Source organism: Lytechinus pictus, unplaced genomic scaffold (assembly GCF_037042905.1).
Source record: "Lytechinus pictus isolate F3 Inbred unplaced genomic scaffold, Lp3.0 scaffold_25, whole genome shotgun sequence".
Lineage (NCBI taxonomy): Eukaryota > Metazoa > Echinodermata > Echinoidea > Temnopleuroida > Toxopneustidae > Lytechinus > Lytechinus pictus.
In genome coordinates this window covers 299,665-314,991 of record NW_026974145.1, presented here as the reverse complement: position 1 = coordinate 314,991, position 15,327 = coordinate 299,665, and the positions used below count along the sequence as shown (strand labels likewise).

Sequence of the window (15,327 nt, the reverse complement as noted above, 5' to 3'; positions counted from 1 at the left end):
GGATATAGCATGGATTTCCCTACGTACACTTTTGATCCCCCTCCGTTGTCCTGTTGATCAGTGAGATTCGTTGTGATTGCTGAGGACAATATTCTGGAGACCTTTCATCTCTCTCTCTCTCTCTTTCTCATTTGCTCTTTATTTTCATTTCCCCCTAAATATACTTTTAATAGGTTTTATGATCAAGTTGTTTTTTGGGGGGAGGGGTGGGGGTCTATACTATATAGGAGGCTCCGCTCCGCTTTTTTTAGCAGCCTCCTTCATTTCCAACCTGTTTGTATAATCATTTTGACTATAATTTTTGTACTTTGAAATTTGCTATATGTTTTATTACTTATAATAATTATCTGCATATCAAGATGTACGAAACCCATTGTAAACAAAGAAAATGGATATAAACGAATGAAATTCAATAAATTTAAAAGATGGACTTTTAAAGGCATTGGCCAACATTGATTTGACTTTAAAAAATCTGATCTGCGAGGTCGCACTTGTCACCTGTGTCTGTGATATGTTACAAAATGAAGCCAATAAAAATCGCGTCCGAAAATAATAATCTAGTGCTTCAAAAAAGTAAAACATAAAGTGACCGGAATCACCATCTTCATTTCATCATATACACTTACCACTTATGTGTGCTATTATTATCGGCACGATAGAAATTACACAAAATCTTCAATTATAATAACGTATCAAAAGCATTTCTTTTGATTTTTTTTGTTGGTTTCATAGTTTTTAGGTTGATAGAAAGGCATCCATGTACAATTTTCATCTCTCCTTTGGTTTTTTAAATTACATGTCTATGCCTTTTAAGTCCCTCGGAGGTGACCTAAAAGCGTTCGGTCCTCCGGTTACTTACAGCATTCATTCTTCCTTGGCAGACTGGTAAAACAAATCATTCGCCTCCATTTTTTAAAAGTAGATTATTTTATTTTATTCGAATAAATGATGTAAAACGTATTTATGTATTTCTAGTCATCCTGTGATTTTAACAAACAAACGACAATTCACGTATACACAATCTAAGACATAAAAAATCATGTTACAGTTTCTGAGGCAATGATTATATTGAAAAGGGTGATAAGCATGATTATTATTCAAACAGGGTCTATCCTCTCACACAGAAGATATTTTGCACATCAATATTCTTAATTATATATGACAAGAAACTCCCGCCGACGTCTATTACACGGAGAAAACGAGGAAAGTAACTTTCAGTGATTTATAGCCTCGGTTAGAAATAATGACATTTTATATAAGCACAAATTATATCAATTTCAATCCATTTAGAGGAAAGCTAAAAAGGTAATGAAATACAGTAATTGTTTTCTACATTATTTTCACAAAGAGTAAGACGATTACTATGAGACCCAAATAACATTAAGCTTTGAAATCATATATACCAGTTCAATGAAATGTTTATGGACCTAAATTATTGTTTGTTTTATGACATGCCACGATATTAAATATACATACCATATCCCATTTTGTATATATATCTTATCAATAAATTAATATTTACCTTGCTGGGTAGTCGAACTTGAGCAAATCTGGAACCCGTTTCATAAAAAGCTACAACTATTGTGACTTTGCCTCAGTGGTATAACTACCATGGTAACAGGGCTCAGCAGCCAATCAGAATCAAGGTTCCCATGGTAGTTACCATAATGGCATGAATTGTAAGTCCTTATTCAACGGACCCTTGCATGTTAATTGCCAATGCATTATGGACCAGAGTGCCTCGAAAGAATAGTTCAGCCGAATGATGATTATTAATTTTAATTTTGTAATTGTTTCGAAGAATGCGCAGATGTGTCTAACTGCTGTCGAATTGATTTACGTACCCGAATTAAGATAACCTCCCGTGTAATAAGACATCAATATGCCGCTCTTTACCTGAGCTATTCGTTCTCTTAAAAAATACAGTGTATTGAAGATACGCGCTTGTAGCATGAATTATATAACTATGATGTGAGTTTTATTGATCACCGAAATGTCACAGAGAGGTTTCCAAGGTCATTCTAAAATTTAAGAAAACACACATTGTTACTCCAAATTAACTTCTCAAAAAGTGGGGAAAAAGTAATAAAGACCGCGTATATGTTGTGAGCTCCCATCAGTCCTTGAGATTTGATCAAAATGTAGCATGTCTACGAAATTGATGCTTTGTTCTCACTTATAATGTACATTGCTTGTCTAATCATATTCCCATGAAGTCAACTTGATTTTGTATCGTAGACTGTTCCTCTTTGCATTCCGAACTCTGAAGCCACTACTGTGGTCAAAGAACACCCTAAAATAGCACATCAAACCTTATTATGTACTCGACAATAGCAATGACGCTTCTTCCGCACTGCTAACTTTGGTATCGTCCAAAGTCTAGCTGCTCAGAAATGCTCAAATATAAAAGCAATCCAAATGCTATGACGGCTCGCAGATGGGATATCCTTGACAGGGATCGCTGTAGTATGGTACAAACGCAGACAGGACGTTGACAAAGGGAAAGATGATGAGGGCGCCTGTCAATGAGCCAAGTTGGGTGACGATACCGTACCATGTCAGCAGTCGATGGTTATGGGGCTGGTTACGGAGGATAAACCCGATGGTCGCCTTCACGTGAGCAAAGAGACCGCCTGCTAGGATCCAAGCTATCACCTTTAGGATGTAGAGACGAGGGAGAAGGGAGATAAGAAAAGAAGTGGGAGGAGAGGAGAGGAGAAATTAAAAATGAAATGAAAATTAGGGATCATAATGCCTCATCACTTTTTTTACGACTCGGTAGAGACGCTGAAGTAGGTTATTGTTTCTACCTTGGGACTCGGAGTTATGACTTCAGGACACTGATCGAATCTTTGTATAGTTGAGATAATGAACATGATTTAGTATATAGTATGTCAAAATAATTCGAAAGCAAAGGCATTTTTTCTTCGTTGATCATAAGTTTTTCTGATATTTAAGGAAAATTCGTAATGAACGTGACTAGATTTTAAACTGACATTTGGAAGTAAACTTTCTAAACGATTGACATAATTATATAGGCTATATATCCGAACCATCAATAAAAATGACTGCAGAATGCGAATTCAAACGGTATTATCTTACCACAAGAGCGACTCCTGATATATCTTCCTGTAGGGGTGGTGCTGGACTCAGTAAAGCGGTGGCCATGCAATAACCTCCCATCAGGAGTCCTAGAAGACAGGTCCCTGCTACCAAGACCAGACTCGTCTGTGGGAAGAACATGACGATGAAGCAAGCTAAAGGATTGGCTACCTGTCCCAATGTAGCCGCTAGAAGATAAGCATTGAAGCCGTAGGCACCACATGAAAAGCTCTGGATGGACGGAAGAACACTGTTGCTTAAGGCATTGGTAATGGCAAGAATGACAAATAAAATGGCATATTCTCCTTTAGAATAGCCTTGGCGTTGCTCAGAATTTTCATCTTCTAGTCTGTCTGAAGACTTCTGTTTTTCCGTACTGTCCTCTTTGTTGAAGTTGGTCTCGCTAGACCTTGACTCGTTGTATTTTTCAGAGGATGACTGTGTCTCGGCATCTTGCTGAGCGTACTCCTTCTTGGACGAAGGAAGAATGTGCAGGAAAAGGAAGGCTGCGAAGGACAGAAACATGGATGCGCAGAGGAACGAAAAGAAGGTCTCTGGTGGGAATTTAGCCGGTTGCGTTTGCGACATCCATGATGTGCAATTGTCGCCAGTTGATAGGTAAGTGTAATTGGCGACGCACACCTGCTTGCCAACGCCTTGCCCGAGAGCTACCAAGCTTGGTGCCAATGCACTAAAACCCTGACCAACGAAAAACCATGTCATGTACGAGCTTTTCAGTTTGACCATGAACGGGATGAATGTCACCGAGGATGTGCAGTTCACCAGAGCTAGGACGAAAGACAGGCATATCAAAGCAGTACTGCGTGGTTCTCCAAACACTCCCCAAACAGTCGTCGCATCCCAGAAGAATACAAGAAGAAGACATGCAAATACTCCAGCTGACAAACTCAAGTATATGGTGGGGATCTCAAGCTTGTTTCCCTTCACGAAGTAGCTGAAGGCCGTGAACGAAAGAGGTCCAACGTTCGCTAACTGGATGATGATGACCAGGTAGGAGGCAAGATTGTATCCTTCCGGGATTCCGAGGGCTACCATGAGGGGCAGTTCCACCCATAATCCATTGATGGCCAACCACGATCCCGACCCGAAGAGTACCACCAAAATAATCACGAATATGTTACGAAATCGATCTCCTAATCTCTCATTCATGGCTGTGTATCGAGTCAACGTCGTTCATCCATGCACCTCAAAAAGCAAAGAAATAAGCTGTTGGCTTACCGATTTGTTTCGTTATCTAATCTTTCGATTTTACCGAACACCTGCGATGGCTAAGATAATTAGAGGACACTGATACCATTCACGTAATCACTGGCTTCGTCAATTACCTATAGAAAAGAGCAAACAGAGAGATATAGTTAGCAGTTAATAAAATAGGAAAATACCATCGAAGTGTATGTGGCGAGTGGGAGGGGGGGGGGCTGACCGACGAGTGTTCGAATGTACCATTATCACTACAATGGTATCGCAGGAAAAAATGCGTATAGCATTACTTATGGACCTAGATCCATGCACTATCAACTTGAAAATGACAGTCATTATGACATGAATTATTTTGCAACGGAAAATATACCTAACTGGTATGTGACAATGACCCCAAAAAAGATGGAGGAAGAGGGTCTCGCATCCCCATGGCGTGATCAACGAGTTACGCTGAAGTGATGTCGTGGTCAAAGACAAAACGACGACAGGCGAATGAAGGAACAGAGCGATCCAATCGACGAGACACCAAGATAATGACCCAGAAATCTATTCATCCGTATATACCCTGCATTCACTCACTGCCCAACTTGAGCTGAGTGATGCAATTAATGAAATAAATATGATACAAAACAAGAGATCAAGATAACATTGCTGACCCCAATACAAAGTACAGCAAACAACAATGAGATAAGATTCTGTTAGGGTACCATGAGAAGGAACATAAATTTACCCGAGATCGAACTATAAAGATAGATATAAAAGTTGGACTCGGATTTACAATGATAATCATTTTATATATGGGTAAACTCGGGGTAAACTCATGGGGTAGGGTGATTTATTATACCTTGGTCACATTTGCTCTACGGCAGCCGTACGGCGAGTCGAAAACAGCCGTTGTATTAATTTTAATTCAAGCCATCTATATGCAGTTGGTACAAAAAATGTTGAAACGGCTGTTTTCGACTCGCCGTACGGCCGCCGTAGAGCAAATGTGACCATGGTATTCGAATCCATGCCATGTCAATTTATAGGGCCTCTTATTATCAGCTTCATATCCATGCTATGAATCACGTGACATTATCCGTACCAGTGGCGGATCCAGGTAGGACACATCGGACCTGTACCCCCCCCCCCTCCCCCCTCCCCACCCCCTTGAGAGGCACAACAAAATATTTGTTTATGGGAATATGTCATGCATACGCAAGTGAGGACATTTGTTGTCAAATTTTTCCTGGAACAACATGGCCTCCATTTTTTTAGTGAAAACTTTTTTTTTTGCTTGTCAACATATTCCTGCACACCCCCCCCCCCCTCCTTTGAAAATCCTGGATCTGCATTCCGTACCGAGTTAAATTACATTTGCATTAAATGATGGAGACATCGATCTATTTAATCATTCGCATAAAACTTAATTTCGTATAGAAATAAGAAACAGACAGGTTCATTGCGGTATGTAGATAGGAAAAGTGGAGTCTTCACTACAAGATACTTTCTTGGTTGCTTGGTTGATTGTTTAATTGATTGATTGATTGATTGATTGGTTGCTTGTTTGATTAGTTAGTTGATTGATTGATTGTTTTAATAATTGGTTTATCGTTTGTTTTCTCTTACGGTGATATCAGTTACCAATCTCAAGAGTCTGTCGCACAGCTTAATATGACAGCGTATGTATTGCTATCTTGATATTTATTAACAACAAAAAATAATTTCTAGATATCAATAAATCAATTCTTGATAAAAAAAATTATATATACCACAGGCAGCACCCCCTAGAAGTCAAGTTGGTATGCTAAAATGTAGAAATTTGACCAATATCACCTTCATTTCGGAGCGAAAAAACTTCTTTTTCCCTTTCTTCGTCATTTCTTTTTCAAAACCAGCAAGTCACTCTTCAGAAATCGTTCCCATGCCCCTGACGTCGGTACGTGCTGGCAAAAAAGGTCAAGGAATGACAGCCAAATTAGCAAAGAAATCCAGTTTATTTGTGTTATGGCAAAATTCTAGCATATTGTATAAATTCTTTACATTTTATAACACAACCGATCCACAAAGCAAATTCACTGAGGAGGCGGGCCTAATAACGCCGAAACTTCTTTAAAGGTAAATAAAAGGTCGGTTTACTTCAAGGCAACGGCATCAGGTCTGATGCACTTTATCATACATTATTTTTCTTTCATAATTATGCCCAGATGTCATCTGATATAATTATGTGCTTTTTATTGAAATCTCGACAAAAGATTTACAGGATCCGAACCGAACTAGGTCATGTTAATGCATATAATCAATTACTAAAGAGATAATGTGATCAACACGCGTAACACCTATTTCAATAATTCTTTACTGGTATTCAGTTTCAATCGTTGACGTCTGTGTTGTGGGCTCAGAAGGGGGAATCTTCCACGCATTGGCAAAACTATTATCTTTTTTTAGAAGGGATCTGGTAATGTATTGTTGCCTGCTCGTTATTTGTGAGAATAGACTTCCAAAAGCCAATAAACGAAATAATTATGTTATTTTGTCCATCTTGAAAAAAAAAATACAATTTCCATTTTAAGGGGATGTATAACATAAGCGGGTCACGGGGGCTCGAGGGGCCCGGGCCCCCCTATTGGCGGAGCAAAAAAATGAAAAAAAGGGGGAAAGAAAGAAAAACAGAAAAAGAAGGGGAAAGAAAGGAGGAAAAAAGGAAGAGGAAAAATAAAAGGGAAGCGAGTGAATAAAATAAGGTCAAGGGAAGACTTGGAAAATGATTAATTTCATGTCACTTCATTAAATTTTTGCTCGCGCTCGCATAGCCTGTTCGATGAGATACATATCTTGCTCAATAGGCTAATATGTAGTTTAAAATATCAAAATTTGAAGTCAATATACAAAGCATATTTCAGCTCGGACATCGAGCTTTCATTATTTTGTTTGATTTACGAATTTTTTTTTTTTTAAGTGCTCTGTAAAATGTCCGTTTTATTGTGTGATTATCATTTGCAGCTTTTTGCGCTGTGCGCTCGCATTAGTTGATTCGCCAAGTAGGCCTACATATCGTCTTTGTTTATTCCATAAGATTCTTTATATATCAATTCTATAACAAACTACTTAAAATCCCCCTTTTATGACAGTTTATCAAAAATTTCTTCTCGCGATTTGCGCTCGCATTATTGTTAAAAATATATCAACTCATAAATCCTATTCATGATTACAAAAGTGCTCAAAATATCCAGTTTTAAGGCCTCAATATCAACAAATTTCACTCACCCATTAGGCTATTTACATTAATAAATATGATAATAAAATTTTCATGAATTCCTAATAACTAAATTGTCCCTTTTTCAAAAAGGAATATCGACAAGTTTCATATCAAGCTTAGGAAGAAGAATAGGAAGATAGTCACCATTTTTATATGTTGAAAGAATATCCTTAGGCCTAGAATGTCCATAATAATACAAATATCAGCTCGCCCATCGCACTCGCATCATTTATTAAGTGTTAGCCACATCCACTTCACAATTTCCCTACACAGTGCTTTAGATAGTGCTTAAATTTACCCTTTTCATACCAGAATATCAAGTATTTTCCGCTCGCGCTTCGTGCTCGCATTATTGATTTTCATGATAAAAAATGAAATGTATTCAGCATGCCCAGATTCTGTCTAACTCTAAAACACGCACACAAATGTTTACTGAGATACACAGCGTAATCTTTATTCAAAACGTGAAAACAAAAAAAAAGAAAAGGAAAGGGATAAGGGTGAAATATAGGCCTATTATTTTCCAATGTTATGTCAAAATCTGTCACAAACTTTGATTTTTGTAATAAAAATGTCGAAATTTTTGCTCGCTCGCTTCGCTTGCTATCAACTTATTAACTTTACGCGATACGCCGTATCGAGCACCCTCAAATTCGTTGGCTCATTATGCCGCTGGGACAACCCCTTCAAAGAAATAAACAAAAATCAACTTTGAGTTTCCGATCGGGGAGAACATGGGTGAAAAAAAAAATCGGCCCCCCCCCCCCCTATTGGCGGGAGCTGGATCCGCCCCTGGTGTATAAGGCAGGGTTGTACAAATAGCATAATGCCAACAGTTTTCAAAGGTGCCCTGTTCTTTCTTCTTCTTTTGTTTGTTTGTCAAATTTTCGAGGAGGCAAATGTCGACCCATTTCAGCTCTATGGTCGATCAGTTTCATCGACGAGAACCATTTTATTTTTCCAAAGTTAAACAAAGAGAATTACTGGCTTGTCAAATATATGAAGTTAGAAATTAATTTCAAATTCTAGGGCGTGGCCCTTTAGTGATTATCAGGATTTGGTGCTTGATAAAGGGCATATAGGCTATCTTCACTATGGACCATAGGCTAGGCGTATATGTTTTCTAGGGTGTACGGTCTTTAACATGGGATTAAATTTACCCAGCAAGTTTAGGGTGAACTACGCGGATATAGGTAGACCTATTGCAATACAGGGTCATAGGGGAAGTTCATCCTGAAGAAAAGTTTGTTGTAAAAATAGCAGAAAATATATTTAAAAATATTGGTGAAGGTTTGAGGAAAATCCATTACAGATTAAGAAAAGTATTATAAGTTTAAGTTTTGGGTTTGTGACGTCATCAACGAGCAGCTGGCCCATACATGTATGTTATGTAATACAAAATGCATAAATTTCAATTGTTTAATGGTTCGTGATGACTTATTTTTGTTTTATATTTAGGAACGGGTGTGAAATGATTTGTCTATTGATATACTGAAGGCAAAGTAAAATTCATTTTCAATTTTCTGAGAAAATGACATTTCATTGATTGTTCACCATACGATATTTCATTAATTGTTCACCATACGATATGTAGGAAAGCTGCTCGCATATGATGTAACAAATTAGATTATTAAAATTCTAATAACTTTTTTGGATGGATTTTTCTCAAACCTTCGGCATTATTTTTTATCATTTTTTCAGCTAATTTTACAATGAACTTTTTGTCATGGCGAACTTCCCTTTTCAGAAAAACAAACTGTGGTCGCTGATTGTTGGCTCTGTCATTGGCCTCTTAGGCTGCTTGCAGGGGGGGGGGGGGCTTCAGCCAATAGAAAATGTACAACATTTCAGGAACTTCTACGATCTACATTCTAAAATATTAGTGGAGTTATTTTCTATATACCATAGTAGTGACGTACCGTGAGTCATGGCATGGGGGGGGGGGGGGGAAGGGGCACGACCAAAAATTGTGAGTGAATTATTAAGTATGCATTGACCCTATAAGGGAACGTTTTAATCACCGATTGACATGTAGGAATGTAATTAAGAGGATAGGCCCTATACATGTATATGCAAATGATATTTGCGAGTGAAAAGCGCGAGCTGACTTTTTTGTCAGATTGAGACCTTAAAACAGGAAAAGCATAAGCACTTCTAATCATTGTAATAATAAACAGAAGAAGTATCGCAAAAATAAAATATTGCGAGCGCGAAGCGCGAGGTGGAAATTTTTTTGATGTTCAAAACTAAAAAGAAACTTATTTTAAGTACTGTTTGTATGAATTCATGAAGAGCATAGTATCTCACTAATCAAATGATTCGAGCGCGGAGCACGCGAGCTTAAAATTTTTCATATTCAGACCTGAAAATGGACTATTCTTGAAGACCATACCACGTATCTCATCATTCAACAAAGGCGACCTGATGTTTTTTTTTTTTACATTTAGACCTAAAAAGGGTACCCGGCTTAAACAGAAAGAGGTGCTTAGGCCTATATCACTAAATGAAATAACGACGCTAGGAGAAATTTAAATCTATTTTCTATTGACTTCAAAACTGAATGTTTAAAGCGTCATTAAATCCTATTATCTTGGACGGGGTTATGAATCTCAAACAGACAATGCATGGACAATGCGTGCGTCGGGAGGAATGAACACAAGTCATATGCAAATTATGCTTCATATTGTGAATTCTCATAAAATTCTGAAAAAATACCTTTTCACTATAAATTATCTTTCTTACTTCCCTCATGCACTTTCTCATCCTTTCCACCCGTTTGCCGGTTTTTTTTTTTTTTTTTTTTTTTGCCAGGGGGGGGGGGGCTCTTGCCCCCAGATGCGTCGATCCTGGGGGGGGGGGCAGGGGGGGTGGCGATTGCCCCACCAATGAAAATATTGGGGGGGCCAATAATTGAAAATATTGGGGGGCCAATAATTCTGCATGTGCAAAAATAAAATAAGATTGTAATGTTACACAGAAATCAGCAAGCGAGATTGAGATACACAACGCGTTCTTTATTTAAAATCGTGCTCAAATTGTCAGTTTGGAAAATAAAAAATTTCTGTCGCAAAAACCCATACTTTTCATGATTAAATAGGTAAATATAATGTCCCATTTTCAGTTCTAAACCTCAAAAGAACTCCCGCTTCGATTTGCAATAATCTTTTGTTGGATATATATCTTGTTCTTTATTAAAAACGTCTATGAAATTGTCAATTTTTTCAGATCGAAATATTAAAATTTTCAGCTCGCGCTTCGCGCTCGCATCTATTGTTGTTTTAGATACCCATCTTAATCAATGGTACCAAAAATGCTTAGAATATCAAGCTTTCAGGTCAGAATATAAAGAAATTTCAACTCGCTCTCGGCACTCGCATTATCTGTGTAGTGATATATGTATCCTCCTCATGAGTTACTACAAACAGTCCTAAACAGGTACCTTTTTCCGGTTTTCAGGTCAGTATACTAAAAAAATTCAGCTCGCGCTTCGCGCTCGCATTAATTTGTTGATTAATTTGTTGGTGAGATATGTGTCCCTTTCTCATGAGTCATATATAAATATATATATATATATTAATGAGGCAAAGTGGTAATGCATTGTACTTAGTTCCAATAGTTTATTGTGAATTCCAAATTTTCGACGTTAAACATACGTCTTCTTCAGGGATACAATAAAGCTCACAGTGACAAGAACTAAAATAATAATATTCATGATTGTTGTAGCCATGGAACCGCGCACAAAACAGCATCACCATCATAATAATGATTTTGCCCCCCCCCCCCCCTCTGAAAAATGGATCGACACCCCTGCTTGCCCCCGTGCCTCCCATAGTTACTCCACAGCAAATGGCGTCCTTACAGTACAGGCCTCCGGAAGCGCCAATCGAAAGACATATCCTCATAATAACATTGTCAGGTTTTGCTTACCATTCAGATTAGAAGCTATAGTAGTCGTAGTAGTGGCGGATATCAAATTGCGCCGTTGTAGTCTTGACTCTTGGCATATTGACTATGGATTGCCTCATTAAAACGTTAAATGAAAGATCATCTGCAAGACTGTCTGGTGTTCATCAATACGAATTTTCAAATCCCATTCCTATACAGCAAACCCAGGAAATAAGGCCAGGCTCGTCTAGCTAGCTCTATGGTTTGACGACCGATATTTATCAACCATGCTTCATTACACGTGCACTTTCTAATGTTCCCTCATGTTGTTTGGGCATAATTCATGCTTGGCTGGTTTTATCAGGGACGTGTCCATGGTTTTAGAGCCCCCTTTCAGAGCGGTCATGCGACACACCACGTGTATTGCAGTGAGAGTGTTTACAATGTCTGACCACGGTCTGACCTAGTCTGCAGGCACAGACCCTGATTGGAACTTTGATCAATAAGTGTGCCTCCACGCAAAGACTAGCACATACAAAACTTGCTGTTCCAATACAGGCGAGAGAGCCTTCAGTACACAAGGCATGAGTAGGCTGCACATTCAGACCCTTAACTCGAGTGAAGGGTTTGCCCAGCAGACTAGGTCTGACCAATGACAACCCTTCTCTGGAGAGAGTTGATAAAAGATTCAATACATTGTTTGTCTGGAATGATGCATGGCCCTTGGAAGCGGGGACAAAACCATTTATTGTTTTCGATTGTCAAATATCTTGGGACCAAAACGATCTTCATTTTGTATAGTGAAACCCTTTATATTTTTTTGTTGCTTGTCAAATTTACTTCAGCACCCTCAGCAAAAAATCGTTCCCAGGGCCCTGGAATGATTACGATCAAAAGTATTATTTCAGCCCACTTCATGACATGTCACTGGCCCGCCTCTAATGGAGAGTTGGGTAAAAAAAAATGGAATAGGGGCAGAGTGCTATACACTAGCGTACCTACGGGGGGGGGGGGGCAGGGGGGCACTCTGCCCCCCCCTGACGAGCCACAACCCATACAAAATACATATCACTGCCCCCCCTGACGAGCTTGAAAGACCTTTTATGCCCCCCCTGACGAGCTTGAAGACCTTTATTGCACCCCCCCCCCCTGACGAGCTTGAAGACCTTTTTTTTTTTTTTTTTTTTCTGGTACAATAACCTTTATTTTTTATTGAAGACCTTTTTTTTTTTTCTTTTTTTTTCTTTTTTTTTGCTTGTCAATTTTTTTCTTGGAACAATAACCTTTTTTTTTTTATTGAAGACCTTTTTTTTTTTTTTTTTGGCTTGTCAATTTTTTTGGCGGCCGATTTTGCCCCCCTGTGGAAAATCCTAGGTACGCCACTGGTGCTATAGTCATGATAGTATAGCCATATCTCATATCTCCATGGTATAACGACGAAAATCCCCTTTATTTTTCAGCAATTCAACTAATCAAACTTTAATTTTATGTTACAGCACTTTTGTATGTTCATTATGTACTTTGTGTTATAAATATTTTTAACATAATATCTGTTTTATCTACTACATTGTATTCATATTGTGACATTTTGACCATACATGCTTGCGATATGCCATGTATAAATGAATGAATAAATGAATAACATCTGAACCGAATCGACTGAATCAATATTTAGAGTTATTTTTTTTTCTTGAAAACTTTGATCTGGATTTAGATATTCACTAAATTAATGATACTCCGAAAACAATAGAGGTACATGTATATGTATCTCATTAGGGGGAAAATGGCAAAATAATATCCCAAAATTACTCTTGTGTGTGTTTTTTTTTATGAAACGCTTTCATTTTTGCTCAAAATCATATCAGCTTTTGAATGAACAATGAATCAAAGGTTGATCGTTTGAAAAGGTCGGCCAGCAATCCTGCGATTTCACACGTAGCGCGTTGATACGTAGGGGCGGACCTGGCTTTTATCCATAGCTAGGAGGGGGGTTGACCGAGAAATTTGACAAGAAAAAAAAAGGTAAAGGAGTTTTGTAAAAGCTATTTTGGGGTTGGCTCCGTAATGTTGGTCATCACTTTTATTTTTACTTGGCAGCCCAACGGGGGGAGGGGGAGAGGTTAAACCCCCTACCCCCCCCCCCCCCCCGTAGATCCGTCACTGAGCCATGTGTTAAGCCCGGTGTTGAGGAAGAGTAGATCGGGGAAAATAAGAATAATAATGTTCATGATTAGACAATGGCCTTTGTTTGCATGACTGCATTATGCTATGAGTTTCTCACCAGCATTATGGTTTCGTTTAGGAACTGATGTACTAGAGGGTTTGGGGGGTACTGAGCCCCAAAATAATTTCTATGACCAAGAAAAAAGGCAGAGAAAAGGGAAATTAAAAAAATATCAGTAAAGAAAGATTTCATACCATAGTTCGACCAGGGAAGTGGGAGTAAAAACCCACTTCCCTGGTTCAACATAATATTCCAGAATAAGCTTGCTGTAAGAAATAATTCCTCACATGAAATAATTAAATTGATATACAAAAAATAGAATCAAAATCCTTACTAAATGTGAAACAGATTTAAGATATCAAGTAGATCGATGAATTCCATCAAATTATCGTTGTTCGATTTCACATATACTGTAATACAGTGACACGCTACCATTGCCATATTCATTCCTGACAAGTTTTCTAACATTTTTGGAAAAGGGTCAAAACTTATTGTCTTTTGTGGTCATGAATTTGTTTTAATGTTGATCTTAACTCACTATAATAATGATCAAATACCATACGATAGAGGGTCTATGATTCTTAGATATAAATTCAACTAACATAAATGAATCCATATATACACACATTGATATTTGATATTCACCAATTGATACCCCCCTCCCCCCGAGCAACGCTTAAACAGGGGTATACAGAAACCATAAACTGAATTATCAACGAATCGCCATTTACTTATACATAAATCGACAATGCAGAAAAGTACACAATCATGTACAAGAAGACCTATTAATATAGCTCTTTGTTTACGAACTAAATTTTTCAGATTTTTTAGTCAGGGGCAGTGCATGCCAAGGTAATTTTATAGGGGGGAAAGGGTCGATCCAAAAGTGACGTCATGTTTTCAATTTGATAATAGGGGTATTATACAAAGTATACTACCCAGATCTCATTTTCATATCATCTTATTTTTTTAATTCTTTTTTCTGTCATATTACTCCTCTTTCTCCCCCACTAATTGACAAAGTAGGGACACCTCCTGCCCCATGTAGCTTCGCCTGTGGTTGGAATATGATTACCAATTCTAATTAGCATGTTCACGGTCTCACGCACTTATTTATGAAATGCGAAAAGCGAAAGAAACTTTATTATTATTATTACTTATTATTTGTACTGCGCTTTTCCCATTAGGCCCAAAGCGCTTAAATGAATAGTCAAAAGTGATAATGATCCAAGCGATATAACACATACCTTGTTGGTTTGATAGTTGATACGATTGATGTGCTGAAATAATGGCTCACGTAATCAATAATAAAGAAAGAATTGTTTTCCAACTGCTGGATTCTTTTCGTCAAGAATGTCAATTTTGATCTTCTAAACGATGATGTATGTTATTAAAAACCGAATTGTTGCTGTCCGCATTCACTTCCAGAGCCAAAATAGAGTCAAAGGTGAAGAGACGCGTTAATTCAGTGTTAGGTAAGTCCCCCAAATCAACGTGTTTTGTAACGTCACTCGAACTTGGGCAAACATTGAATTGACGGAAACGGTTAAAGATAACACCCTCAAACAATCGCTTTTAGCCAATAAATCATTAACACTATCTAACAGTAGTAATAGGGGTATTATACAAAATATACTACCCAGATCTCATTTTC

The 15,327-nt window shown here is 38.0% G+C and overlaps 1 protein-coding gene across 3 annotated transcripts; it reads right to left on the bottom strand.

The window, feature by feature from the left end:
• Window positions 1-908: 908 nt before the first annotated feature.
• On the bottom strand, window positions 909-15,109 carry LOC129253959 (solute carrier family 52, riboflavin transporter, member 3-B-like). 3 transcript variants are annotated; one of them, XM_064115237.1, is made up of 4 exons: window positions 14,921-15,109; window positions 6,142-6,251; window positions 3,103-4,448; window positions 909-2,655 (listed from the first exon to the last, which is right to left on the bottom strand). In XM_064115237.1, exons 3-4 carry the CDS (start codon window positions 4,270-4,272, stop codon window positions 2,422-2,424), a joined length of 1,404 nt encoding a protein of 467 aa, XP_063971307.1. In that variant the 5' UTR covers window positions 4,273-4,448; window positions 6,142-6,251; window positions 14,921-15,109; the 3' UTR covers window positions 909-2,421. The 3 variants fall into 3 exon arrangements, with proteins under 3 accessions (XP_063971307.1, XP_063971306.1, XP_063971305.1); XM_064115236.1 differs by lacking the exon at window positions 14,921-15,109 and adding an exon at window positions 11,492-11,761; XM_064115235.1 differs by lacking the exons at window positions 6,142-6,251; window positions 14,921-15,109 and adding an exon at window positions 11,492-11,879.
• Between the last annotated feature and the right edge of the window lie 218 nt (window positions 15,110-15,327).

Excerpts from the sequence above, each read along its gene's own strand:
- LOC129253959 (XM_064115237.1), bottom strand. The coding sequence starts at position 4,272 with ATGAATGAGAGATTAGGAGATCGATTTCGTAACATATTCGTGATTATT. Across the intron at positions 2,656-3,102 it reads TATCAGGAGTCGCTCTTGTG|GTGATAGCTTGGATCCTAGC; the intron begins GTAAGATAATAC and ends TACATCCTAAAG.